We start from the raw sequence: 25,844 nt of genomic DNA on the forward strand, positions 1-25,844 counted from the left end.
TGGGCCAAATTCAGTAAGCGGGGAGATACTGAAATCTATCTGTTCTAAAAGCATTGCTGGCTCTGTGTCCACCTTTCCGGCAGTTGGCGTTGGGCCTGAGGAAAAGAGTTGAAATGCAGAATGAGATTCAAGTCTGCCCAGCGTTGGGGTTGGTGAGCCTTGGTATCCTAGTTCAACTCATTACATCTCTGGGCACAATTCATCAAGTTTTGGGGAACTGGATCTGGACTTTCAGTTGCATCATTACCTCTATGCAATAAAATTGAATTAGGAGCAATATACAGATAATAGAGAATGAATTAAGTTGGTCGACTCTATTCATCCACTCATGTGACTGGATCTCTTATCATTTCCTGGGTTTTTTGGCTTTGAAATAGTGTGCTGAAGAGAATGCATCTAGCAGTTAACATTATTTATTTACTATGTTGTTTAATCTTCCCCCCTTTTCAGCACTTACAGAATCCTGCAAACTTCCATAATGCAGCTACAGAGCTCCTGGACTGGTGTGGAGACCCGAGAGCTTTCCAGAGACCTTTTGAGCAGAGTCTGATGGGCTGTTTGACGGTACGTCAACTCTTTCTGTGATGGCATTTCTTCCTCTCTGTGTGCTGTCTGTCAAAGACTGGTAACTGAGTCTGCAGTTAGTCACTGCTTTTGTACAGCACATGACTCCTTAATCCCCACATACTAATATCTATTTATTTCATAGCAATCAGGGTGACTAATGTTACTTAACATGCAACATAAGAAGGTAATAGGAAATTAATCATTTGGAGGGGGAAATCTTATATAGCTATACTGCATCTCTCTCTATATACACTAACTGAGCCACTAATGAGGGGAGCCATTGAAATTTCAGACAAATCTCCCCTATTGCTTATTTTTCAGGAAGTGGGTGGAAGGACACGCTTCTGAGGTAACCAGGGCTAGTCCATCAGCTGATGAGCACTCTAGAGAAATCCATTTCATTTGGCTTAGCCTGTTTCATATGCTGAAGTGGGTCAAATCCTGCCTTACTACTTGTGAGAGTGCTTTTGACTTTAATGGGACTGCCTGTGTGAGTCAAATGAGCGGTGATTGGTCCAAGAGCAACGATCAAATGCAGAATGTACATTTCAGGGCCTACAACAGCAGCAATTTTTGTTGTGAACGGTGCCGCTTGCCTGGCAGATTTAGAATCCAGCCCAGAAATATTCACAAAATCAAGTAAACACTGTGTGGTGGGGGTACTCAAAAGCTTTCTTGCTATTTTCATAACATTATATAATAAAGATAAATTAAAACAAAAGCCTACAAAATAGCAAGACAAACAAATAGATCACCTAGATAGCTTATGCCATTCTTCAGCATATGGGTTGACAGATGCTTGTTATCCAGGCAAAAATACACGAATTGGTTTCATACAGTTTGTAAAGAGCATACATATAACAGTTACTAAGAGCCAGATTCAGCTGTAATACTCCAAATGTTAAGGAATGGCTCCATCTTAATGTGTTGAAGTGTATAGCATCTCTCAGAACTCTGTCAAGGTATGGAATGAATCTAGTGATCTATAAGAAATTGCATATCATCCTTCCAAGCAGGAAATATATTTTGAGAGAATTATAAATGTTATTGGACTCCATAGACTTCTGATGATGTTTAAACTGTAAGTTGTCTTCAGAAAATTACCTGACTTATCAAAATATACACATGATGTAATGTGGCCATAGTTATACTGTCCCTATAAATTTATGTTGTATCTGGGTATTGATAAACACTGTGTCTGAGTTTGGTGCTTGTGAAAAGGAGACAAATGAAAGACTGGCGCATTATGAACTCATGTAGACTCCTGTGTCTGTGGGTTAACTTTGCCCACCTGACCTCATGGCTGAAGACAGCTCAATAAGAGAGCAAGAAAGAAAAGGAACGCCAAGCTCACCCTGCTCTATTTCATTTGATTGATTCAACTCTGTGCAAGTGACAGAGAATCACCCATTTAGACCCCAAGATACCACTCATGACCAGTTGCCTATTTTTTTCCCATCAGAATGATTTATTGTTATTTATTCATTTGTGTATTTTTTATTATTTGTATTGTCATGCCACCTAAGAGCCCTAGCCATGCACAAGACCCTACTGTGCTAGGTGCTGTACAAGCACAAAATAAAAAGATGCTCCCTGCCCCAAAAAACTTACAATGTACGCAAAGCCACACATATATAATATTATATCTGAAGCCCCCAAGGCTTCAGTTGGGATTAGGGCCTCCCTCTTCGAGTGCTGGATACGTGTATTTCACTGTGGGCATGCATGCACTCCATGTGCCAGAGATTTCTTGCAAGTAGTTCCATTGGTCCGTGCCCATGCCCCTGCTCTCCATGTGTTCGTCACATAAAAGAGGGGCGGACCCTCCACCTCTCCAGTTCCTTTTTACCCCCTCCTGGCCTAAGTGAAAATCTTCCAGTGTCTGGAGCTTCTCCTTTCTCTTCTTCCTCTAAATATTCAAATTCTGTATTGGTCTTAGATTTGTTGTTGTTAGTGTTTTGGTAATCCCTACATTAGTGTGTGTTAGAATTCCCACCCCAGGGATCCCTCCTGGCTTCCCAGCAAGGGATTGATCCTGGGATTATGCCCTGGCTACCGAGCTTCAAAAACTTCATCTCCTACCCCTGCTCCTTTTTGGCCTGGATGGCCACCAGCTCTGCCTCTACTGCCTCAGAGAAGCTCGTATCGCCACTAAGTGCAGCATGTGCTGCTTTCCCCCACCAGAACACCGCAAACATGAGAGCTTTGGTTTCAGAAGTGGAGCATGCAACAAGGTTCCAGTCGACCCAAGCCTGGGAGATCCCCTGTGCATTGGCCAGAGTTGGCAAAGATAGGAGTGCAGAGGGAAGGAACTTTTGGCTGGGCCATCTCATTAGAATAAGGGGCACTCTCACAGACTCCCTCCTGTAGGAGGAGAGATTCCTCCACAGCCCCAACTAAGTGGGGTGAGCTCTCACACCCAAGCCATAAGGACTTAGGCACTCCTAAGCCGCACAATTGTGTTCAAAAGATTCCAAGGAGCAAGTCTCCTTCGGTACTGGTCTCTGCATCTACCTCGACACCAGTTGCTGTACCACCTAAATAAAACACTGGGACCTGAAGGACTGGGACCCATCGGTACCACTGAAAACTGTGATGTTGATGACTCATTCGCTGATGGTACCATCACGTTCCTGCAAGGGGCCGCTGTCTATACCTACTCTAGTGGTATGTGAAGTGACAAGACACAACCTTTCCAGATGATACCTTCGTCCTCCGGGTCCCACAATCTCCCTTGTTATTGGGACCAGTCCACACCAGGGAGATACAAATGCCTGTGGGAGTGCAGGACTCTGGGAGAAGTCTGTCCCCTTGTGCTGTGCACTAGCAGCGGTTTCCTCTCCATGGATCTGTCAGCACCACTGAGGGACCAGGATCTGACCTTTACATCTTTGGGAGAGACAGATGTACCAGTGGAACCAGCTTCTCCTCCACTCAGTGAATTCAGCCCAGACGGGATCAAGACTTTCCTGGAACCACCCTCAACCACAAAGACAGGAACTTCCTAATCTGGAGGGTGGTGCCGTCACAACTTACCTTCGACTCCTCATACAGGCCTTATTGGTGCCCATGGCATCTTTACACACATTACCTAGAATCCATCTGTTCCTACAGGAAATCTTACTACCCTTCTGCTCCAAGGGGACAGTCTGAATCCCCTGAGCCCATGGAAGAAGGGGAAGATGAGCTGGATCCACTGGTAACACTGGTTCTGAGACGGGTTCCATCATTGTTGCTGGATGAGGTGGTTGCGCCAGCCTCTTCTTTTCCCCTGGATAATCATAGACAGTTTCAAAAGCTCCTACAGAGAGTGGTGGAAGAGCTCCAAATCTCTTTAGAGGAAATCCGGGACCCTCAGCATAAACTCCTGGATATCCTGCAGCCTAGGGGCTCCAGTCAGGCTGCACTTCCAGTAAATGAAGCTATATGAGAACCAGCAGGAGCTGTGTTGCTGTGACTCTAAGAGCACTGCAGGGCCAGATGGCATGAGCCCCCGGCTATGTAACAGTGAGTCATGGCCTGACCTGGCCAGCTCTGTGCGTCTCTCACACTGTTGTCATCATGATATTAATCCAAAAGATGGCACACAATAGAGCACTGGAAAACTATAACTCACTGGTATATATTGTTGCATACAGAGCCTTCCCTTGGGTAGGGTGAATCGGGACTGCTGTTCCGGGCCATGCGCTTTGTGGGGCCACACAGGCCAGTGCGATTGGCTGGCACGACCAGTCCCAGAAGAGACGAATCCGTCACTTCTGCCCCGGGCCCGCAACCCCTTAGGGACGGCCCTGGTTGCATGATGAATGTATGGTTAACCTACAAAGAATTATACAGATGTGCTGGACATATGTGACTAGAATGTGTTTAAATCAGACATGTGAGGGGAAGTTGATAAACAGTTTTTCCAGACAAAGAAAAGAGGCTAACTTCTCAAGCCAGGTCTAGCCAAAAACGTTGGACTATACGTTGGCATCAAGGAGTGCAGGGAAGATCCATTTACATTGTAAAAATCACAAGTAGGGGAGAAACCAACACGGCGTCTCCAGACAACAGTATGAGGGGCCAAAACCAAGCGCTTTGGGCTCTGCGTTTGGATCCTGGCTAAGGACTGTGCCCCCATCCCCAAGAAGACAGAGAAGCAATACTTAGTTGCAGCTAAGGAAGCAGAGTTCTTGTTCACCCACCTTTCCCTGAACTCCTTACTGGTCCAGGCAGCCACTGAATGATCCTGGCAACAGCACCCAAGGGCCGCCCCTGCAGATGGGGAGGCCAAGCATCTTGACCTTATGGGGTGGAAGGTGTTTACATATACCATCCCTGCAGTATCAAATCTCAGACTCTCAGGCCCTTCACGCCAAATACGATTTCTTGAATTACTCTTTTAAGTTCCTGGACGTCAGGAACACATTGCTTCAGAAGGACAGGGCTCAGTTTCAAGCCCTTATTGATGAGGGCAAACTAGTGGCCACAACCTCTTTACAAGTTGCAGTCGATGCAGCTGATAGGGCATCAAATTCCACCGTGACCACAGTGAGAATATGTACCTTATTTTCAGTAACAAAACAATCATAAGTAAGGCCCTACTTAATTTACAATATTGTGGAAATTGTGGATCCCGTAATATTAGGTTTCTACCGCAATTTTATTTTAATTAGCTCACTTTGCATAGTCCACAATGTTGCATATCTTTTTAGGTTTACAACAACTTCTTTCCTCATTAATACAGTAGAAGCCATTTATCCGAGCTGATAGCGGGTGGGGCTTGTGCTGTCAGCTCTGGGTGGCTGGGGCTCGGGCTCTGAGCCCCATGCACTGACTGTAATATAGTTGCAGCAAAACGTCTGGTTATCAAAAAAATTAGCCGGCATAGCATAATACTTAAGTGTTTATATTGTTCCAGCAAATTTTTTCTTAAACAAATAGGACTTCTCTGGCTTTTCCAAATTACCGCAATTAATAAAGGTCCATTATTACTTTCCATGATTTTCCATGTCTTGTCCGCAACTCAGCCGCAATTATTTGACAATCATCCCGCAATTCAAGTAGGGCCTTAGTCATAAGCAAAATTAATATTAATTTAAGCAACTGCATATTCTGATATTTAGAGTCAAAGCTGCTTATCTTTGGAAATGTTTATCAATTATTTTACCTTGTGGGGGTATTATACTATGATTCCCCTCCCCCCCAAAAGTGTCAAAGCCTATTCATTCCATTGCAGCAGGATTATTAGTTCTTTATTTCTTCAATCCCTAAAATGACCTTTGAAAACAAATTACTTTGGAACTTCATTACTTTTGGGATATAAATTAAAAAGCACTTAGCCTCTGGCATCATTAGAACATTTGCATTACACGGGATTCCAAAGCAGCCCGCGCACTGATAAATGACCCAGGAATTTCTACAAAACATTAGAAAGGTTTGCAGTATTGGCTCCTCCTTTTCCATGCGTAAAGAAATTTTTTTGTTCTTAAGTTTTCACACAACACACAGACATGATTTTCTTTGCACACTGCAAAAAAAAAAAAGTTCAACATGCAACTACTCCTCCCAGCACATAAATGACATGAAAGAACAACTTTCTAATGTAGAGTTTGTGCTATAGGATAGCACTCAGAAAACACTCGGCAACATCCCAGTCCTAAAGTATTGAGAGAATGCGAACAAAGGACTGTCTCTTTCTAAAATGAGCAGAACATCCATTCACAAACTGTAAAATTTAGAAATGTGAGATGCAAGAACAGGTCTTCAACACAGACCTGTGTGCTGTTATGAAAAGCCCGTCCAATGTACTTGGCAGATCTGCATGAACAGCAGTTTTCTTCCCTGGGTAGTTCACTTTAAAACCAATATTTTTGCTGAAATAACAAATAAGAGCTCTACCCTTACAAAAGATAAATTACTTCAAATCCCTCAAACTGTGGTTTTGATCCAAACAGTGGTTCTTGGAAAATGGTAGGTTCGGGGCTACCCCCCAGTTTCCTGTGTACGGTCTTAGCTAGCTCTTCTTAGCTTAATAACAAAAGCAATTATTTTCTTCTTCTGCCAGTCCCACTGAATCAATATAGCTGCAAAAGAACATGCTGCATATCATTCTGTGCGTCATCTGCGAAGTTGCCTGCTTTGATTGCGAAATCACTGTTGTTGATGTAAGAAACAGAAAGCCATCACCCCATGATTTTCAGATCCTAGATTGAGTTTGAAGTGCCAGCAGTTATGGAAATCTTGTTTTGACTGGTAAACTGTGTGAATCGGATACATAGCATGCGTGGAACATCAAAACATAATTTTCACAGTATCTCTTTTCTCCCAGTGACCACATTTTAGGCTAATGAATAGATTTGCCTTTGTGCATCTGCACTTGGCATTATTCAGGTTGAAATTGCTCCTATAGGAGCCAGGAGAATATACTGGAGATAACAGGTCTGGATTTCTCATTTTAAGAGTAAGATCAGAGTTTGTCAGAGAGCTACTGAAACTTTGCCAGAAAAGAAGATGGACAGGTTTTTATTAGACCTATAGTGAGCTAGATTTAGCTTTTTAAATACCCTTTCCTTGTTAAATAAGACCCTTTAAGGGACACTTCCTTTAGAGGGATATAACCTTAGCCTACGAGCACTACCACCATGCAGAATAATGTCAATCTCACAGTAATCCTAGAACTGATTTTTATATCTGACCCATGAAAACTCCTGAAATGAGAGCTTAATGTAATTTTAAACAGAAATCCATTTAAACAGATAGAGAACGTGCAAGGAGGTGGAGGGAAATCTTGCATACGTTTTTTTTTTCTTGCAAGCCACAGACTCCAAAGAGAGATTACAGAAAACAGCTTGGAGGAAATAAGTAGAAACATACATAAAATGCAAACACATATTTGTGTTCTTCTAGCGAGAACCTGTGTGTGTCTTCTAATTTGCAAAGGAAAACGAGGTGCTGTGTGAGCTTTTCCACAAGGGTTACTTTGCAAATCAGATTTGAGAATCTGTATTCTGAAGCCTGAATTCTGTCTATAAATGAAATTGTATCTGTCCTGTTAATATTCCTGAAGTTTCAGTTGGATGTAGTATTCTTCTCTGTCTGTCACTAACTGTTGTATACAGTTGTAAAAAACTGAATAAAATAGCTGCCAGTTTGTAACCCAGAGTGGCTGCATTTCATTGCTAGGAGAAATATTTTCTAAATATAGCTGGTGTGAAATTTGTAAAGCAATTTGGAATTAAATCTGCTTTATAAAACTAAAGTTACATTATGTGAGTAATAATCTTTATGCTCTATAAACATAAGAATATTATACATATTAGTATACTATATATGAAGCTGTACTTACTATCTTCCCAAACCATGGCAACCTCAAATGACCAAGTCCAGATTAGTGGGCCGCTGAGTACCTTTGGAAATGGCTTCATGAGATAACACAGGCACACGATTGAAGCATCACCGATTTATGGTATGGTCCATAGTTTGTGACAGGTAACACACAATGTGACTGTGGACATCAATTTTCCAGAGGTGGAAGAGATGACAGCATCTGCTGTTCAATGTTCTGAAATGGTTCAATGAGAGTTATTGTTTCTGGGGCAAGTTGAAGCCTGGAAGTTTTTTTTGTGGGGTCGGCAATCAGGTGTTTGTTTTTTGAGACATTCGCATTATCCCAAAATTCTCTCCAGTGTGCCTCGGGATTGAATGAGGCTGCTTCAAGAGTTTTAGCTTGATCTCAGATAGGTTTGTGAGATTTCAGGCATGTCTTTGGAAAGTTCTGGAGATCCTCATGAATTGGTAAGTTCTAGTTGGCCATGGTTTGATCGTATGCACCAGTTGTTTGTGTATGCACATGTCCAGATTTTGGATGGGGCTAAATGTGCCAAAGTGGGCAGCCATTGAAGGAGGGTTGATTTTAATGTTCCAGTTATGATTCTCCTTGCGGCATTAAACTACACTTCCAGAGATTTAATATATGTGAGCTGGTACGCAATATTCAGTGATCAAGTATACCAGTGCTAGAGTCGCTGTTCAGGGTGTGTGTGTGTGTTCACCATCACCCTATTTTGTGTTTGCAAGTGTTTGGATGAACTAGTTCTTGCTTTTACTTTTTTGCATGCCTTTTCCAAATAAGGTTTAAAAGTCCAAGCTTCTGGCCAAGGTTACACACAGGTACTTCAGATAGGGCTCATTTCAGTCTTGCTGGCTGTAAAAGATGAGACTGAGTGGTTCCTTAGCAGCTTTGTTGTTTAGGTGAAAGGCTATTACCAAAATTTTGGAGGCATTGGGGTAGAGCTTCCAGTATTAAAAGTATTTCACCATTATCTTGAGGTGCTGAAAGGATGTCACCAATGCTGGTGAGGTTTTTGCCTTATACCACAAAAGCAATGTCATCGACATAAGTGAAATTGTGTGAAATTGTGCTGGGTAAGTCACTAGTGTAGATGTTGAATAGTAAAGGAGCCAGCATGGATCCTTAAGGTAGACCATCGTTAAGGATGTGTGCTTTACTGATTGGCCCATTCAGAAGGATGTGGTATGTATGGTTGTTCAACACTGTGGCCAGGAGTTGTACACTGCTACAGTATTGGATGACCCTTGATCAACAGGCCATATCTCCATACTGTTGTAGGTGGCAGATAAATCTGTCAGTTCTGGCTTGCTTTTAAGATTCAGCTGGAAGCCAGCTTCAGTATGACTAGTAATGGTGAGAGCTGGGTTGCAGAAATTTCCCTTCTGCTCTGAAACTGGCCTATTCCTTTGGCAGGATGATATCAAAGATAGGGGTGAGATGAGCCAGTGAGACCCTCTCTTTCAAGTTGTGGAAAGGCGTGATACTGGGCAATAGCTGGTGGCATGATTTGGTGGATTCCCATGTTTGAGGAGGGCAATGATGATTACCTCATGACTATCACCTCTTTGGGTGTCTTCCTCCATCAAATTGCAGCAGCGAATAGGACTGACCAACCATGCTCATCTCTTTGGCTCCAAATTCTTAAGAAATTCAGGATAAATGCCAGTTTGCCAGAAGCTTTTCTGCTTTTAGTGGCCATGAGGGTCTTGTTTATTTCTTCTCTAGTATATGGTGATCATAGAGGCAGGACTTTGCCAGACTTTTAGGAAGAGCTCTTTTTGAATCTTCTTTCTAGTCAGCTTATCAGGTTTTGTCTTTGAGCTACAGAGAAAGTGTGAGGCAGTGGCACTGACCGTCACTTTTGATTGTCAGTGTTTGCTGGGTCAGCAACTTTAAGCTTATGGAGGAGTGCCAGGGTTGCAACGGGAATGCATGAAGTCAAGACCCTCCACTGTCTCATTCAATATCTTAAGTTGGCATATTTCAAAGTCTCTTAGTGCTTTTGTTGTGTCTGGATCTCCACTCTTCTCATACTCTTTGAAGAGTGCTTCTGTCTCCATCTGCCAAGCAAGGAGTGTAGACCTATGATAGCCATGGGAAATGAGCTTCACAGCTGCTTTGATAAGATAGTGAACTAAGTGGCCATAGTTTTCTGTGTTCAACTAGATACAATTCACCAGTCTTCAACTTACACAATATGTGCAACCCAGTTTGCTTTGCGAAAATTTCAATGAAGTTTTTGGATTGAATTCAGTCAGCAGAACTCCACAGCCGACATGCAGAATAGTGGAGCAATACTGGCTGCAAGGTAAGTTACCAACCACTGTTTGTGAAGCTTGCAGGGTAACATAATTATTGTCTTTCATCAGAAAGCAGAGTTCAGGGTTGTGTACTGTGGTACCTCTGGTTGAGCAAAAATTCCCTGGTCATTTAGGGTCGAAAAGAAGATGGACAGCTGCGAACAAGGCCAATGTGTGAGTTACTCACGAGGTGCATCATAGCCCTGTTGTGAGTGGTATCTATAAGTAAGGCTACGTTTTAGTCAGGGGTATTTTTAGTAAAAGTCATGGACAGGTCACAGATAGTAAACAAAATTCATGGCCGAGGACCTGTCCATGACTTTTACTAAAAGTACCTGTGACTAAAACTTGGGCGGGGGGCTGCGGGTGCTCAGGAAGGTATAGGGCGGGGGGCTGCGGGTGCTCAGGAAGGTGTGGGGCAGGAGTGCCGCGGGTGCTGGGGAAGGTGGCCCGGGACCCTGCTGGTGATGGGGGAGGAGGGCTGGCAGGGGCTCACTACCCAGCTCCTAGGCAGCGGAAGGGCTAGGAGTCTCTGCGCGCTGCTCCCGCCACAAGAACCGGCTGCGCAGCTCCGGTTGGCCAGGAACCGCAGCTAGTGGGGCCTGTGGGGGCGGGCAGCGCGCAGAGCCCCCGGCCCCTCCACCGCCTAGGAGCTGCAGGACCATGACAGTAGGAGCCAGGGAGCCCCGCCCCCAAGGTGAGCGCTTCTGCACACCCACCAACTCCCTAGCCCTGAACCCATCCCACACACCCAAACTGCTGCTGCTCACCGCTGCAGAAGTCACGGAGGTCACGGAAAGTCATGGAATCTGTGACCTCCGTGACAGACTCACAGCCTTAGCTATAAGTCACTAACTTACATGGCTGGGTGGAGAGAAGACGGTAACATGACCTTTGAACATTCAAAGTATGTAGGTTTGTAGATGTTCATTATAGTCATTTGTCCAATTCTTGGTGCAGGAGTAGAGATTCTCATGGTCTTGGATTGCTCCAGAATGAGACATCTTTAAGACCATGCCTGATGTACATGGTGAGGCCATACTTTGCGTTGTTCACAGTGGCAGTTAATTCATAGGTATGAATTTTGTAACTTGCTGCTTGCTTGTAGCCTGTTAATATGAGTTTCTTGTTGAGCAACATCAGTGTTATTCACCTTGAGAACTCTTGAAAGATAGTCATATTTAGCATGTTAGAGAGAGAAGGTGGGTGAGGTAATATCTTTTATGGGACCAAATTCAGTTGGTGAAAGAGACAAGCTTTTGAGCTTGTGCAGCTCAAAAACTTGTCTCTCTCACCAACAGAACTTGGTCCAATAAGGTATTACCTTACTCACCTTTTCTCTCTAGTATCCTGGGACCAATACGGCTACAAGTACACTGCATATTTGGCATGTGACTGACCTTCGTATTGAGTTGGTACATACATAGAACTGGTCCTGCGGTTCTTCAATGAAGTCCCAAACAAGGACTCCTAAGAAATTGATGACATTCATTGTGTTAATCAGTAACACATAATAAGAGCACCATGTGAAGGTTGTTGTCTTGCTCCTTCCCTCCCCCCAAATAAAACTAAGCCAATAATAATTCAGACCACTATATCAGGTAAAACTTAAATCTGGTCAAGAGTTGTAACTCTCCCTTTCTCCCATTCTTAAATCCATCCACCACTTTATTCTACCATTGACAAATGTCCTGGCATATTAATGATGATGATGTTGAGGAGATTTCCATCGTGTGTCATGCTATGGAGCAGAGAGTTCCAGCAGTAGTAATAAGAGGGGGAGAACTAAGACCACTGGACGTATCCATATGCCTGTCTTTGACTGCTTTTGCAAGGAACAATAATAGCAGTACTTTTGCACTCTTATAGCACTTTTCATATGAGAATACACAGTACTTTACATTATTTAGGGCTCACAACATGACTGCAAGGCAGTTCAAAGAGAGGGACACACCGCTTCATGCAGTCATCTCTGGTGTGGAATACTGCAGTTGTTTAACAGTTCTGGATAGGTATGAAAAGGAATGGCATATGTTTGGATGTCAAGAGGAATTTAGGTAGGCCAAATGTAATTACCAGAATGGGCTGTGGTCAAAACACTGGCATCATGCAACTCTGCTTATCGAAAGTGTTGTGGGATTGCTGACCACAAATGGTCAGGACCTTGATTTCTCATCTCATCTGACAGATGTCACTTCCCCTGCCACCCTGCCCACAAACACTATGCTGAGGTATTTGTTAAACATTGAAAGAGAGAGAAGTGATACCCCAAGAGTCACAACACTTCTTTTGTTGTCTAGGTGTTCTTGGAGGTTTTCTATCCAAATAATGGCTCAGCTCAACCTTGCTTAGCCGGTGTGACCTGATGGAGTCATAACCAAGGTGGTATGACTGCACTAAAGTGACAGAAAGATTGTTAAACATAAAATTATTTGATAACTCTGGTCATGCTGTATCTGAAACTCTACATTTTCATTTGTATCCTTTCTGTAATCTGGGGTTCTCTATATACTCTAAAGAGAGGCATTATTCAAAAGTGGTTGTATTAAAATGTCCAACGGAACAATGCTTTGGGCCATTTATTTGTGGTTGTGATATTGCATATGCTCAGTCATTTTACAATGCAAAATAACCTTTTGAGTTCCATTTCTCCTTGAAAAAATCTTTGAAGCAAGGCTCTTGACGTTTTTCAGATCATTTTAAGAATGGGAAAGCTGTTGTCAGTTTTGTGATATGGAAACCCATTTTAGCTCATCAAACGTGTAATTAAAAAATTTAATTAAAAACAAAAAGGACAAGAACCATACGTTTGGATGAGGTCAGGTTTCCAAAACAGGATGCATCAGATGGCAGAAACAACAAAGTTAGGCTAATGTGTTTGCAAGGTATCTGCTGCTAAATTGACTTCATGCCTGGCTGGGCTCTTTCTGTTTAATACAGAGAAGTACAGAATCGAAAATCAACATGTGACACTTCAAAAATCAGATTTCAGATCTGATCAGGATCACAGTAATTACAGATAGAAGATCACATCTATACCCATGAAAGGACAGGAGGACAGCCTGCAGACCCTTAAGGATGGCACACACTGACTTGCTTCTAAGGCTTCTGAGGAGAAATTCTGATTCCATCCTGTCCTCTCCCCACATTTATTAGACAAATATTTTTGTGTGTTTCAAGTGGTGAACTGTGTTCAGCTAAGTTCAGGATCTCTCTCAGGGGTGTGTGTCATGGCCACCATTCTGGATGACTAGATAGGAAGATTTCCCTCATGCTCATTCAGTACCAGTCTTTAACTGTCAGCGGGTGTTGCTCCTGAGCTCTGAGTTCAGTGTGTTACTTAGAGGTAAGCCCTGCTTTGTGCTGGTGCAGCTCATCTACATTTGGGGTTTGCACTTTAGGTAGCTACATCGATGTAGTTACGTCAGTGGAAGTTTGCTTAGTGCATACGCAACGTCAGACACTCCCTCCAGGGGTGAGGAGTGGGGGGTGGGGCTGGAGGTCCTTATTGGCATGCCCGGTCCTTGCTGGTCCAAGTAGTGAGGTGCTGAGGTTGACAAAGGAATTCATATCTCCCCCTAGCATTTTTGAGTTTTACCACGGGATTCTCATCGCTAGCTTCAGTGTCACAGACTTGAGATGTGTTATCCATTTTCTCTTTTTTTAAGATTTTATTTAATACACCTTTTAATAATATTCCAACTACCTGTGAAACAGCTCTGCTTATGAAGTAGTATGAGAGTTCATATCTTCTGTAGACTGCTGTCACTTACATGATCATGCTGAACTTATGAGCGGGCGCTTACATTCCACTCAGTAGAAGCCAGCTGGGCACATACGCATGGTGGGAGAACACAGAGCACTATCTGTCCTAGGACAGGTTTGTATCTGTTCCTGGTCTCTCATAATGTGTGTATACAGTGCACTCACTGCCTTCTGTGGGCGGAATGTGTGGCTGCAGCCAAGAGGGGATATATTGTGCAAACCCTAATGCATATGGATTGAAAAGGAGGGAAGAGATAAAAAGAAGGGGAGCTACCTGTGTCAGTGCTACCTACTCGTGAGGTTTTCAAATGAACCAAGTAGTTATATAGACATCTCAAATGTATATAGTGCCTTTCATCCCAAAGGATCCCAAAGCACTTTATTGCTTTGGACATACTGCACCATCAAGGCAGCCAGCAGGCACAGAACAGCCTGTATAACAGCAGGAGCATAAAGACACCCATAAATCCCACTTTACTGGGTCAGTCCTGTCTTTTCATATGAGATCTTGGAGTCCTATGCACTTATTTTGTTCTTTCACTTTGTCAGTCAAAATGTTTGAGTATTTTACCACTTGAAAGTGTTTGAGGTAGACTGCTAGCCCAACTTAAAAGGCTTTGTGTGTTCCTATCTCACTTTATTACTCACAAACCACTGTTCAAGGTCAAAGTTCGTCATAATGTGACAGGTGACAATATTGCAATGAGTCCAATGAGCTGATTACCCTGTAGTCAAAAATCCCTGCTTTGGCCCCTGAGGGGACAACATTGGGAACATGATCTTAGGTCCCTAACTAATCTCTGTGGTTGCCAGAACCATAGAGAGCAGGGAAGGGAGGGACAGATGTGGGGCAAAGGCAGAGCTCCACTCCACTGCTCTGGGTGGAACTATTCCAAATGGAGCAGATTAAAAAAAGGAGCCAGGAAGCAGAGCAATCAAATATTTCGCAATGCTAATCATTGTTGCCACAAGCTTCGCAGGGTCTGATTTTCAAAACATGATCCTTATCTATGTGATGGAAGGGAGGGAAATGTGGAAAATGTCTGCTTTAAGGGGCAGGGACTTTATGGACTCTTTTATGTCCACAGAGAATAGGCACGATCTCAGTTTTAAGGTCCATTGTGAAAGACTAATAAATTGTATGTCATTTTACTTACCTACTTTGGCTATCTGAATTGCTAAGGCAAACCTGCTAGATTTGTGTCTCTGAGTCTAGTCAAACCAGGTGCTGAGATCACTAAGGTAACTCACCTCCTCTCCCCTCCCTTCCCTCTTGTTCTTTTTAAAGCAGTTCTCTAGTCATGCTGCAAAAATCCTATTTGCTTCGTGTTTATCTGATCTTCCTCTGGTACTGGGAGGGGCGGGGGGAGAGAATTACCATCTACATTGCAGAATTGTAATTACAAAATTTCTGCTGTAGTCTTCAAACTGTATTCAGATAATTTCAAGGGTACACAAGTGGCTGAACACACAGCCCTCTGAACTAGCAATCAGTTGGCATTTTTATTTTTTTGAGAAGCTGGCAAATTGAATTGGGAAAATTCATTCTGATGCCAGCAGGGGGGGTGCTCTTGACTGCTGCCAGTTAAGAGATTCATTGAAAGTGCAACATAATGGGAAGGGAGTTTTGTAATAAGCAGTCATAAAGCTCTCTTGATTAACAGGCCTGTTAGGTTAAGAGGTGCATTGTTCCGGTACTTCATGTTGCGATGACAAGAAGGGCAGGGAGTGGAGCTAGCTACAGCAAGTCATGCCCTTTGCCTCACAAAAAGGAGAAAAAGGGGGAAGAAAAGCAGTGCTACTTTTTAATGAGAGAAGTTGATAGCTGCATTTCTGTGCTTACTTGGTATCAGTTTCCCATTATTACAACCCAACACTAATATCTTTTTGCTCATTATTGATGCCCATGAGATTCCAGCCTGCCGGAACCCTGCTGAACTATGTCACAGCGGCTAAATGTGGTGTTTCAGTCACGAATGCAATGTGGTGTAGGTTAAAGGTTTTAAAGTACTGGATGCAGTCAGATCTGCCTGTAGGCAACCATTTGAAATAATGCAGGAATCTGAAAATAGTGTATGTACTTCTCCTAAAAACACCTTTTGAAATTGTTAACACATCTAAACTAAAGTAACCTCACCATTTCATGTAGCAAACTATGAATGTCCTAAGGACTTCTATAAAATTCCATAGAAAAATTTTAAATACAGACCTTGGGCTGGCCAAATGTCTTTGAGCTAGTGCTTTTACGTCACCATGAAGGAGACCCCGGGCTCAGTTTCTGGTCTTGGCATAACTATCAGCTGCACCTTTTATAAGAGATGGGTCTCATTTTAAATCCAGTTTTATGGCTCGCTGTACCTGGCCCAGCAGGGATGCACTTTCTACATTATAAAATTACATCATGTATGACCACGGTGGTAAACAATTGAGTTAGCTGACTCACTGCAGAACATGAATTTGCAGTCTGCGTAGGCCAGGACAAATTGCAGCTGGTGTTGTGTATCAGCTAATCATGACTGAACCCTGCAGAGTTAGTTGAAATGATGCTGATCACAATTCATCCTGGCCTAACCTAACCACTAACTTGTGGTCACACTATGTAATCTAACTTGCATCTGCTCACTTTAATTTGCAGTTGGGTTCAAACACAATAAAACTTTATAATGCAGACAAACTGATTCAAATTGGGTTGGGTTGTACCAGTCAGCAAATTAATATTTCTTTCCGAGACTGCCATCTTGTTCTCCAGAATAGGTGTTGATTTAAAATAGAAGAAGGAAGAGAAGAAAGTCTCTAGCTCTGGTGGCGGTGGCGGCTTTCAAAAGCTCTCTAGCTGTTACAGTTGCAAAGAAGGTATCAAAAATGTGAACCAAATGTAATCAATGCAGAGATGTCTATGTGAATTTGCAGAGAGCCTAGGACAAAAGCTCTGAGAGGTGGGAACTGCCCTATTCATGTTAACTTAGATGCCCAATAAAAACAGAGATAGGTGTGGCTTCATGAAGCCAAAAGGGCAGAGGAGAGGAGGGGAGCCCAGAGGGACATCTGAGCAGACCATTTTGTAGACCCTAGCAGGGCATCCACCATCAGGCACAGAATGGGTGGTCCCTCTACTTAGTATAACTAATGGGGCAGGGGGGAGGGAAATTCCCCAGTAGAAAATGGCTGCTTTGTCAAAATGGAGATTTCCACAGGAAATGTCCATTTTTGATTACACATGCTGGATTGTTGTTGGAAAAAAATATTTTTAATGAAATTTTTCATGTAGGGAAAAAATTATTTCTGGACCAATTCTATTATTTACACGTCCATAGATTGATTCACAGACTCCTACTTACAGAAATTACTTTATACATCACTTTTGGATTGGGCCCGGACATGTCAATATGACCTGCCCACGGCCACAGAGGTGTGATCAGTATCAGAGGTGAGCCTGGAGGCCTTAAACCCAGTCATCTTCTCAGATCAAGATTATGCCAAGTACCGAAGAATATTTACTATAATTAGTTAAATAAATAAATTAAATAAATAAAATAAAAATTGGTTGCAAATAATGAGCATAACGGATTGTGCCTTTTCTGCATTTAGGCTTAAACTGACCCTGACTTTCTGATCTGACTAATAACGTTACTATAATCATAGACTGTGTGTCATAGGTCAGACTCTATGATTGTGTCTTTCCTGAATTAATGTCAAGAACTTTTTCCATAATTAGCAAGATGTTGGTTGGAAGTCCTTACTTGGCCTTTGGCCAGCAGCATCTGTGTCCATAAGTCCATATTTTAAACAGAACCAAGCATAAAAATGTCAATGAATTTTGCAAGTAAACACACTTTACTCTAGTTTCATTGGTGAACAGACGTATCCGCTTTCATTCCTATCCAGTTTCAAAATATTAAGCTTGCAGATAATGTGCCAGTCAAAACAGCATTTTAATAAAGGCAGGGAGGCAGGTTCTCTTTCTTATCTCAATGAAGTGAGCTGCACTTTAAATTAGCTAGTGTGTGATGTTAGAATAGATGGTGCCTAAATGAGTTTCAATTATGTTTGCATAATAACAGGACATCCCTCTCAGGAGCCTTTAACAAGATTAAAAAATGAGCTTCCAGTTTGCTTTTTCCAGATCTCTTTCATGACATGTACCTGACGGTATGAATGGGCAAATAGATTAATATTTGGATTCTGGTGATACTCCGTTTAGGGGGTGCAAACATCTGGAGCCCGCCAAATGTGAGTATCCTCCAACTCCAAATATCTGTCTGACAGCCTTCCATCCCAAAAGGGCTTAGGCTTCTCGCCGCTCATGAGCCATCTGGGGGTTTTGTTAATGTCTCCAGGGCCCTGATCCTGTGAAGACTTTTGCATGAGCTTAACTTTATGCAGATGAGTTGTCCCACTGCATCAATATTTTGCAAGATCAAGACCTTGAATCTTAACAAAGACACCAATACTAACAACTGTACTGTTACCTGTAGGGGTTTGAAGATTATTTTACTGAGTTCAAAATGTTTCATGATTTATCAAAAAATAAACAGGCCTTTTCTCCTAAATGATAATTCTCTTCCTATCTAAAATTTTACTTTATCTCTTCAACTAACATAGATAAACTGGATGTAAAAGGGCTGGCTGCAGTGTTCCAGACCTGTATATTATTATGTTGATTATTCCAAATTTAATCTTATTTGTTTGTCATGAAGATCACTGGTGCTCGATTTTGAGATTAGAAGTGTTAAAGAAAATGGAAGGGGAAACCACCTGATGCAGTTGCATAAATCTTAGTTTCCAAATTAACATCAACAAAAATCTATCCATAAACTGCAGCATTATCTGTAGTAGTACTCTCTTAATAAAGAAATCTGATTCTTTATTGTTAATTAGGAAAAGTAGGTACTGGAAAACAATTTGGAATGAGAAAATTCATGTGATAGAACTGACTACTTAACACAGAATGGTACATTTCATTACCATTTATAGGTTATTGTGTATCTTGGTTTCTAACTCTGTTCTGTACCATTGCTCTTTTGAGAGCCGGTTCTAGACACAGATAATTGCACACGAATGTGCACTGTCTTTTAATTTAATGAGTGGATTTGATCCTGAGACAAGGAAGGAAAAAGAATATTTTATTTTTTGGGTTGTAAGCTACTGAGAGCATGGATTGTCTCTCATGGCACCTAGTGCAATAGAGCTTCAGTTGTGGCTGGGGCCTTTTGGTACTGTTGCAATACAAATAAATAAAACTGTCTCTATTGCCTACACCTTACTTAAGTTCTCCTTTCAGCTTGTATGATATATGTTTGGATAATACTTTGTTTATATAGACCTTTTATTAGAGATCCTGTTTATCCAGAAGGATTCCCAAGATATTTCCCAGAGAGTATACAGTGCTACTGAAGTGCAGCCACCTCTGGGGTGGAGGGTGGCAGCTGACTAGAACATTGCGTGTTGCATAGCAGTGATGTGGGAGGATTTTTTAATCAAGAAGATCAAGACAGTGTTCTTAAGAACAATGCACTGTGCTTGTTAATGTCTGTGCAGCAGTGTTTAAGATCTGGTCTGATAGTTCCTAAACACAATAAAATATGTCATGCTTAAGTGTATATGAAAGTTCTGTTTGTTTGTATTAAGCTTTGCCTCTCCAGGGGAACGAACAGATAACAGATGCAAAAGTGGAGGTTTCTGTGCTTGTTTGAAAAACTGTTGGAGAACAATGCCTCATCCCCATGTATATGTTATGGATGTCACAGCAGCAGACAGTTGTGTACCATTTGTGTCAATATGCAGGTTAATGTGACTTTTGCAAGGAGCTAGAAGTAACCCCCACTGAAGCTTTCTCTTTCCCTTCACAGGTTGTTAGTCGAGTGGCAGCACAGCAAGGATTTGACTTGGATCTTGGATACAGGCTACTGGCCGTATGTGCAGCCAACAGGGACAAATTCACTCCAAAATCAGCTGGTAGGAAAAGGCTATTTCCATTATATCAATGGTTCTTTCAGGGTCAAATTCTGGACAAATATCACCTAGTATCTTGCTCCATCATAGCTACTGAATGTGCTGGCCATGAGCCAGGGATACCTGGTGCTGGGAACCCCTGCATTCTCTCCAAAAAGTGTCACTCGCTGCCCTGGTGCTCCTCCTAGTTAGTGTTACTTCCAGAAACAAGGTCCTTAATATTCTATAACCCTGAGATGGAAAAAAATCCCTCAGGGAGAACCTATACACCCAATCCCACCATTTTAGTGAACTCTTAATCTCTCACATTGCCTTTCTATAATGTGTCTATTTGTCTCATTCCTTCAAATTCCTTCTACAATCCTAACAGTATCTAGTGTGGACTTTTTGTTGTGTGGGCCATAGGTGTCTGTATAAAAGAGTACCACTTGTTCTTGTAATTTGTGCTGTTTGGTAGTATTCCCACCTATTCTTAACCTGTATAATACCATGCAACCACCATTCCAATAGTCTGGCAAACAGTGCATTCACTTCTATTTTACCACAGCTTTCTACCAAAGTAGCAATAATGGACCCTTGACATGTCACCGTTGTGTGGGAGAGATGAAGAATCCATTGTTTTGTGTCTTTTTGCCGCACTTGCTTACATTTATTTACTATGCTTAATTTTCACCTATTCTCTTAGTTGACTAGTGTCAATATAGCACACACACAACACACACAAAAAATGAGCAGATAACTGCTCCTTTTCAGAATTGGACATAATTAATTGTATTGCCTTCGTGCTTAGTATCGACTGCCATGCCACCACAGTCACAACCTCAGCAAATGTTATCTCCTTCCAAGACAATAATTCTTATAGTGAACTGATTGGATCCTACCAGTGATTCTTATTGGTGCCAAACTTCCATTCATGGGTAACTTTTGCCTTCAGTGTTCAAGGCAGTTCCTTATCAAATAGTGGGTCATGCCTTATGTCATACTCATTGACTTCACAGATTTGCCTTTTGTGTGATTACCAGATTATTAATTTTGCTAAATGTCCAATAAATTGTCCATGATTTTCACTCCTCTAAGCACCTCCATGAAATATTTATTGGCTCTCAAAATGTTCTATCCAATTTATTAGGCATGATCTCCCATTTGTGAATTATCTCCAGTGATAGCTATCTGTTCTTTCCCTGATTAATCTTATCAGAGGCTTTTTAAATCCAGCTTTGTGTGCATTAAGATTCCTCTATTTCTAAATATGTTTAAAATAGACCTACTAAAGGTGCCGTGTAATTTCTTTTGCAACTTTTTCCTGATGTGGATCCCATCACGGTGCTGGCAGAGGGAAGGTTGTCAGTCTTCAGACATTTTCATTTCTTGATTCACTTTTCTTGCGTAGTCTTGACAACCTCCAGTTTTTCATTCCTTCTAGGGAAATGTTATGTCTGTGCAAATAATTATTTTTTAGTCATATCTGTCTTCACTCAGTGCATTTCCCTTGCAACCCCAGAAAGGTATTGCTGTCTCTGTCATTAGCTGCTTGTAACTTTATGTATTTGGGAATAAAAATCTTTAATTTTTAGCTTAACATATGATAGTAAGAATCTTCTTTTCACTCTCCTCCTTTGCTTACCATTTCCTACTCATGTACACAGCTTCATCCTTTAATTCCAGTGACCTGAGGTGTTTGCTTTGACACATGCCTGTTTTGCCTTGTGTTTCACCAATAATCTTTGCATTTCCTTTTCCATAAACATCAACTTTTCACAATCGCCCTTATTACCAAATTTGCTAGAGTAGAAGCATAACCATGGGCATCTATTAATGAATCTGTGAAAAGTCGCATCAGTAGACCAGTCCGTGCCCAGAAGGGCTTATGTTCACATGGCAGACATGTGAGAGCTACTAAAATAAGTGGGGAAATTGGAAGGTGGGCAGACCCGAGTTACAAAAGCAAGGTCACTCCTAATCATTCTGACAGGAGAGGTTCATAGTAAATTCCAAATATCCCCACTGCTTTATGGTCTGTTAAGCCACAATGATTCTACTCCCTCATGCAACTTCCGCTAAGATCTTCTGTCAGTTATTTCTTGACACTACCTTTTCTCCTTCAGCGTTTTCTCTGGATCTTTCTAAGTACTCTATATTCCTCAGTATTTATAGCTCCCTTCATGACTCACTTCAGTTATTATGTCAAGAATTCTTGCATGTGTAGTTTCTGAATAACATTTTCTTTTTCCCCGGCCTGGCTTGTTGATTTTCTTTAGGACACCTTCAAAACTTTATCTGAATGACCCCCTTTCCTACTCCCAAGATGTGCTGATGTATATCCCGCATGATTTTTTAAAATCAAATAGTTTTTTGAGTATTTTCTTTCTCTGGACTTAATGTTGAGGAATGTGCAAGGGTTTGAGTCCATTCCTACAAATTACACTCTAATGTTATTAAGGAAAGATACTTCTATAAATGCTGTTATTCCATATTGTCCGCCACTTTGACATGTGAGATAAGCAAAATTTCATTAGAGAGAGGTAACCAGAAATTGTTGAAAACCCCTCTCCAGCCCATAATTTCTAGATTACTTATTTGGTCTAAAATGAATATGACCCTCATTTTTTATGTGTAAAAATCCAAAAATATGAGATGCAGTGATTATTAAATGGTTCGTTATGTATCCCCTATCTATTGTTTCTATATGTGTTACATAGAAATCATTAGGAAAGTCAAGTGTTGCCTTAAAAAATAAAGTTGTTCCCATTAGTAGTAATTTCTTGCCAAAATGTCTTTTATAAGTTAAAGTGGCTTAGCTGAATCTTTTTTAAAAGGAGGTTCCAATTAGAAAAGTAACTGTTAAAATTGCCCTTATTGCGTACTTGCTGCGTGTGTATCCCCCAAATCATACCTGCTAACGTTACTGAAAACCTCTTTTGTGTGGATGTGTTAGAGTATTGCCATACAGGACATACAGTTCTCGGACATCAAGCTGGGGTATATTCTGACTCATGCATCAGTGGCCAAATTGTAAGCTAATTTCTAACGGCAGAATCTGTGTTACTGGGATGATGTAAGTGGGGAAAATCATAGCTTGATTTCAGTTCTCAGATTTAATTTGCAGAGCTGGTAGTTAGAATAAACATCTTTTTTTACTTTTAAACTGAGCAGAATTAATCTGGATATAATTGAGAGGCTAGATATGGTACCCTAAAATAGCCTTTTTACAGAGGCATTTTCTTGTATTTGCAATCCAATGTCTTGAGAGCTGAAGATCTGCTTTTTATTATTGTGCAGATTTTGAACTTTTTTCCCTTCATGAGTTGGAATTGCTTTACTAGAATCAGTCACTTTGTTATGGTTAAAGGGGTTGGTATTGGCACTTCCTGTCAGTTAGGAAAGTATTTCCTTTTCGAGGAGTGTCTTCTTTACAGTTAACACTGAGTCTTCATATACTATGGTGAGACTCCAAATGACTTCAGTGCAAAATGGAATTTTGGAGAGCAAACTTATCACATGTAAATTCTTAACGGTCTAAATTGATCCATCCATTTGTTGTAATGCAAAGGGTAATATTTTAACAGTCTTGTGTTCAAGAAAAAGTACATGACTGTTAACTATTTGCCCTTCGGTAATGTTTTTCATATTAGGATCCTAAAGCATTTTGCAAGCATTAACTGTGGGACTAGATTTGGAAGATGTGCAAATCTTTTTTTTCTGTATTGAATTTGTATTTAGTTTATTTAAGGGTCTGGTCTCCCTGTTCTAGTTTGATAGCTCCCATTAACAAAGAGTGACTGGCAAATCGGAGAGGCACAATACCCGAGGGCTCTAAACCAAGAGGATCCACAGCGGTTTGTGAAGTAAAGACAAGAGAGCAAATGTTGGGACAATGCAGTGGAATGTGTAGTGCAGTGGTTTGTATTGTGTAGGCAGCTGAACAGTTGGATTGACCCACCAGACACACTGCAAGAACGTTGCGTCCCACAAGACCTGAAACATCCTGGCTATTATCTTTGATTCCTTCTGTGAAAAGAAAGTTCCCATTGGCTTCAGTGGGATATCAGGATATCACCCTTATGTATAAATGGGCCTTTTTGTGTATCACAATACAAGAATTCTTGCAATACACAAGTCCCTCACTCTTGTAGAAGAAATGCGTAACAATTTACACTAGTATCAAGTTCACAATAAGGCCAGAGTTGGAATTTATACCAACATGCTCCACAGTATGGTTGAGGGACTTCGAGGAGGTGGTGTTGGGAAGCCGGCACTGTTGCTGTTCGTGCTGCAGCTTTTCTGTGGATGAAGAAAAAATTCATTCTGCCACTTTTCACAAACATTAAATGTGTTTATAAAGTTCTGTTTCCCCCCATGTCCAACCCCACCCTAAAAAAAGAAAGAGATTACTGTTACATTGGCAATAAGACAATATACATTCAAAAATGAGGGTGCCAACTGTAAATATCTATCCCATTTCTTAGAACTATGATTATTTTTCCTTTTTTGGGGACAGGGGCAGGTAAATGGCATACTAAAATAAAATTAATTTGCTAAACTACTCACTGAGTTGTGTATACTGTAGGGATGAACAAACGACTTTTTGCCAAATAACAAGTGGCTTCAAATGTCAATCATCTCCAAAGTTTTCTGGAAGCTTGGATTGGTCCAGATCAGTGTCATTCACTGCCTCCTCTCCTCTCTAAGCCCTGCAGCCACTATGTCTTTCCTCTCACTACTGTAGGGTGACCAGATGTCCCGATTTTATAGGGACAGTCCCGATATCTGGGGCTTTTTCTTATATAGGCTCCTATTACCCCCCACCCCCGTCCCGATTTTTCACACTTGCTGTCTGGTCACCATACACTTCTATTCCATCCCCCTAACATTTTAATTTGGGGCAAATCAGTTCTTAGGTTTTCTCTGCTTAGCTGTGAATTGCTGCCCACTGGATTTTAGACCCGTCCATCGACTTGTGTCCCAGAGCACTGTGTATATGTGGTGTGCACTCTGGAGGGTCCAGTCATTGCCAGAGTAATGATGTGAGCAACATGTAGAGGTCTCCAGACCTGGTGGCAATCTGAAATGACAGGGAGGAGGAAGCGGCAGGGGGAAGGACAGAGATGAAGGAAGATGGTTCATTGGGTGTGGTGGGAAGGAGAAGCTTCTGATGGGGTGCATCTTTAAAAGGTGTGTTCTTACATTTTATTAGCTAATGCATTGCCACTAAAAGGAGGTAAAGTCCTAGTGAAGAGAAGGCAGTTTGTAGTTTTCACATGTGTTTAGCAGTCAGGATGAAGACTCTGGGAGCCTACAGGGCCGGTGCAACCACTAGGCAAACTATGTGGCCGCCTGGGACGCCAAGTGGTTGGGGGAGGTCAAAAGCGCGCTCCGGGGAGGTGGTGGAGCAGAGGTGAGCTGGGGCAGGAGGGCGTGGGGAGGGCCGCCTGCAGCAAGTATTGGGCGGGGGGCCCAGGGGAACTGCTCCCCGCCCCAGCTCACCTCTGCTCCGTCTCCTCCCCTCAGCATGTCGCTCCGCTCTGCTTCTCTCCCTCCCAGGCTTGCGGCGCCAAACAGCTGATTGGCACTGCAAGCCTGGGAGGTGGGAGAGTTGGAACGGTGGTGGTGTGCTCAGGGAGGAGGCAGAGCAGAGGTGAGCTGGGGTGGGGAGCTGCCGCACGGCTCCCCGGGCTGAGGGGCCAGGGGGTGGGGGGGGAGCTGCCGCGGGGGGGCACCTCAGGGTGGAGGGGTGGGGAGCTGCCGCAGGGCTCCCGGGGCGGGGGGGGCAGAGGGGGGTGCAAGGTGGAAGTTTCGCCTAGGGAGCGAAACATCCTTGCGCCGGCCCTGGGAGCCTAGGGTTTATCTTGATCTGCTAACGTGTTAGTCGAAAAACGGCGTTGTCTTCACTAGGACTTTTACTTCCATGTTCGTTGTCACATGTT

General features: G+C 42.2%; 1 protein-coding gene across 31 annotated transcripts in view; it reads left to right on the top strand.

Moving 5' to 3' along the window:
- ZMIZ1 (zinc finger MIZ-type containing 1) overlaps nt 1–25,844 on the top strand; it is a 480,632-nt gene that overhangs the window by 292,195 nt on the left and 162,593 nt on the right. For all 31 annotated transcript variants that reach the window (XM_043551273.1, XM_043551283.1, XM_043551284.1 and 28 more), the window contains 2 exons: nt 451–564; nt 19,818–19,923. In XM_043551273.1, coding sequence (XP_043407208.1) covers nt 451–564; nt 19,818–19,923 — 220 coding nt within the window. The remainder of the gene's footprint in view (nt 1–450; nt 565–19,817; nt 19,924–25,844) is intronic.

This window comes from Chelonia mydas, chromosome 7 (genome assembly GCF_015237465.2).
Source record: "Chelonia mydas isolate rCheMyd1 chromosome 7, rCheMyd1.pri.v2, whole genome shotgun sequence".
NCBI classification, from domain to species: domain Eukaryota; kingdom Metazoa; phylum Chordata; order Testudines; family Cheloniidae; genus Chelonia; species Chelonia mydas.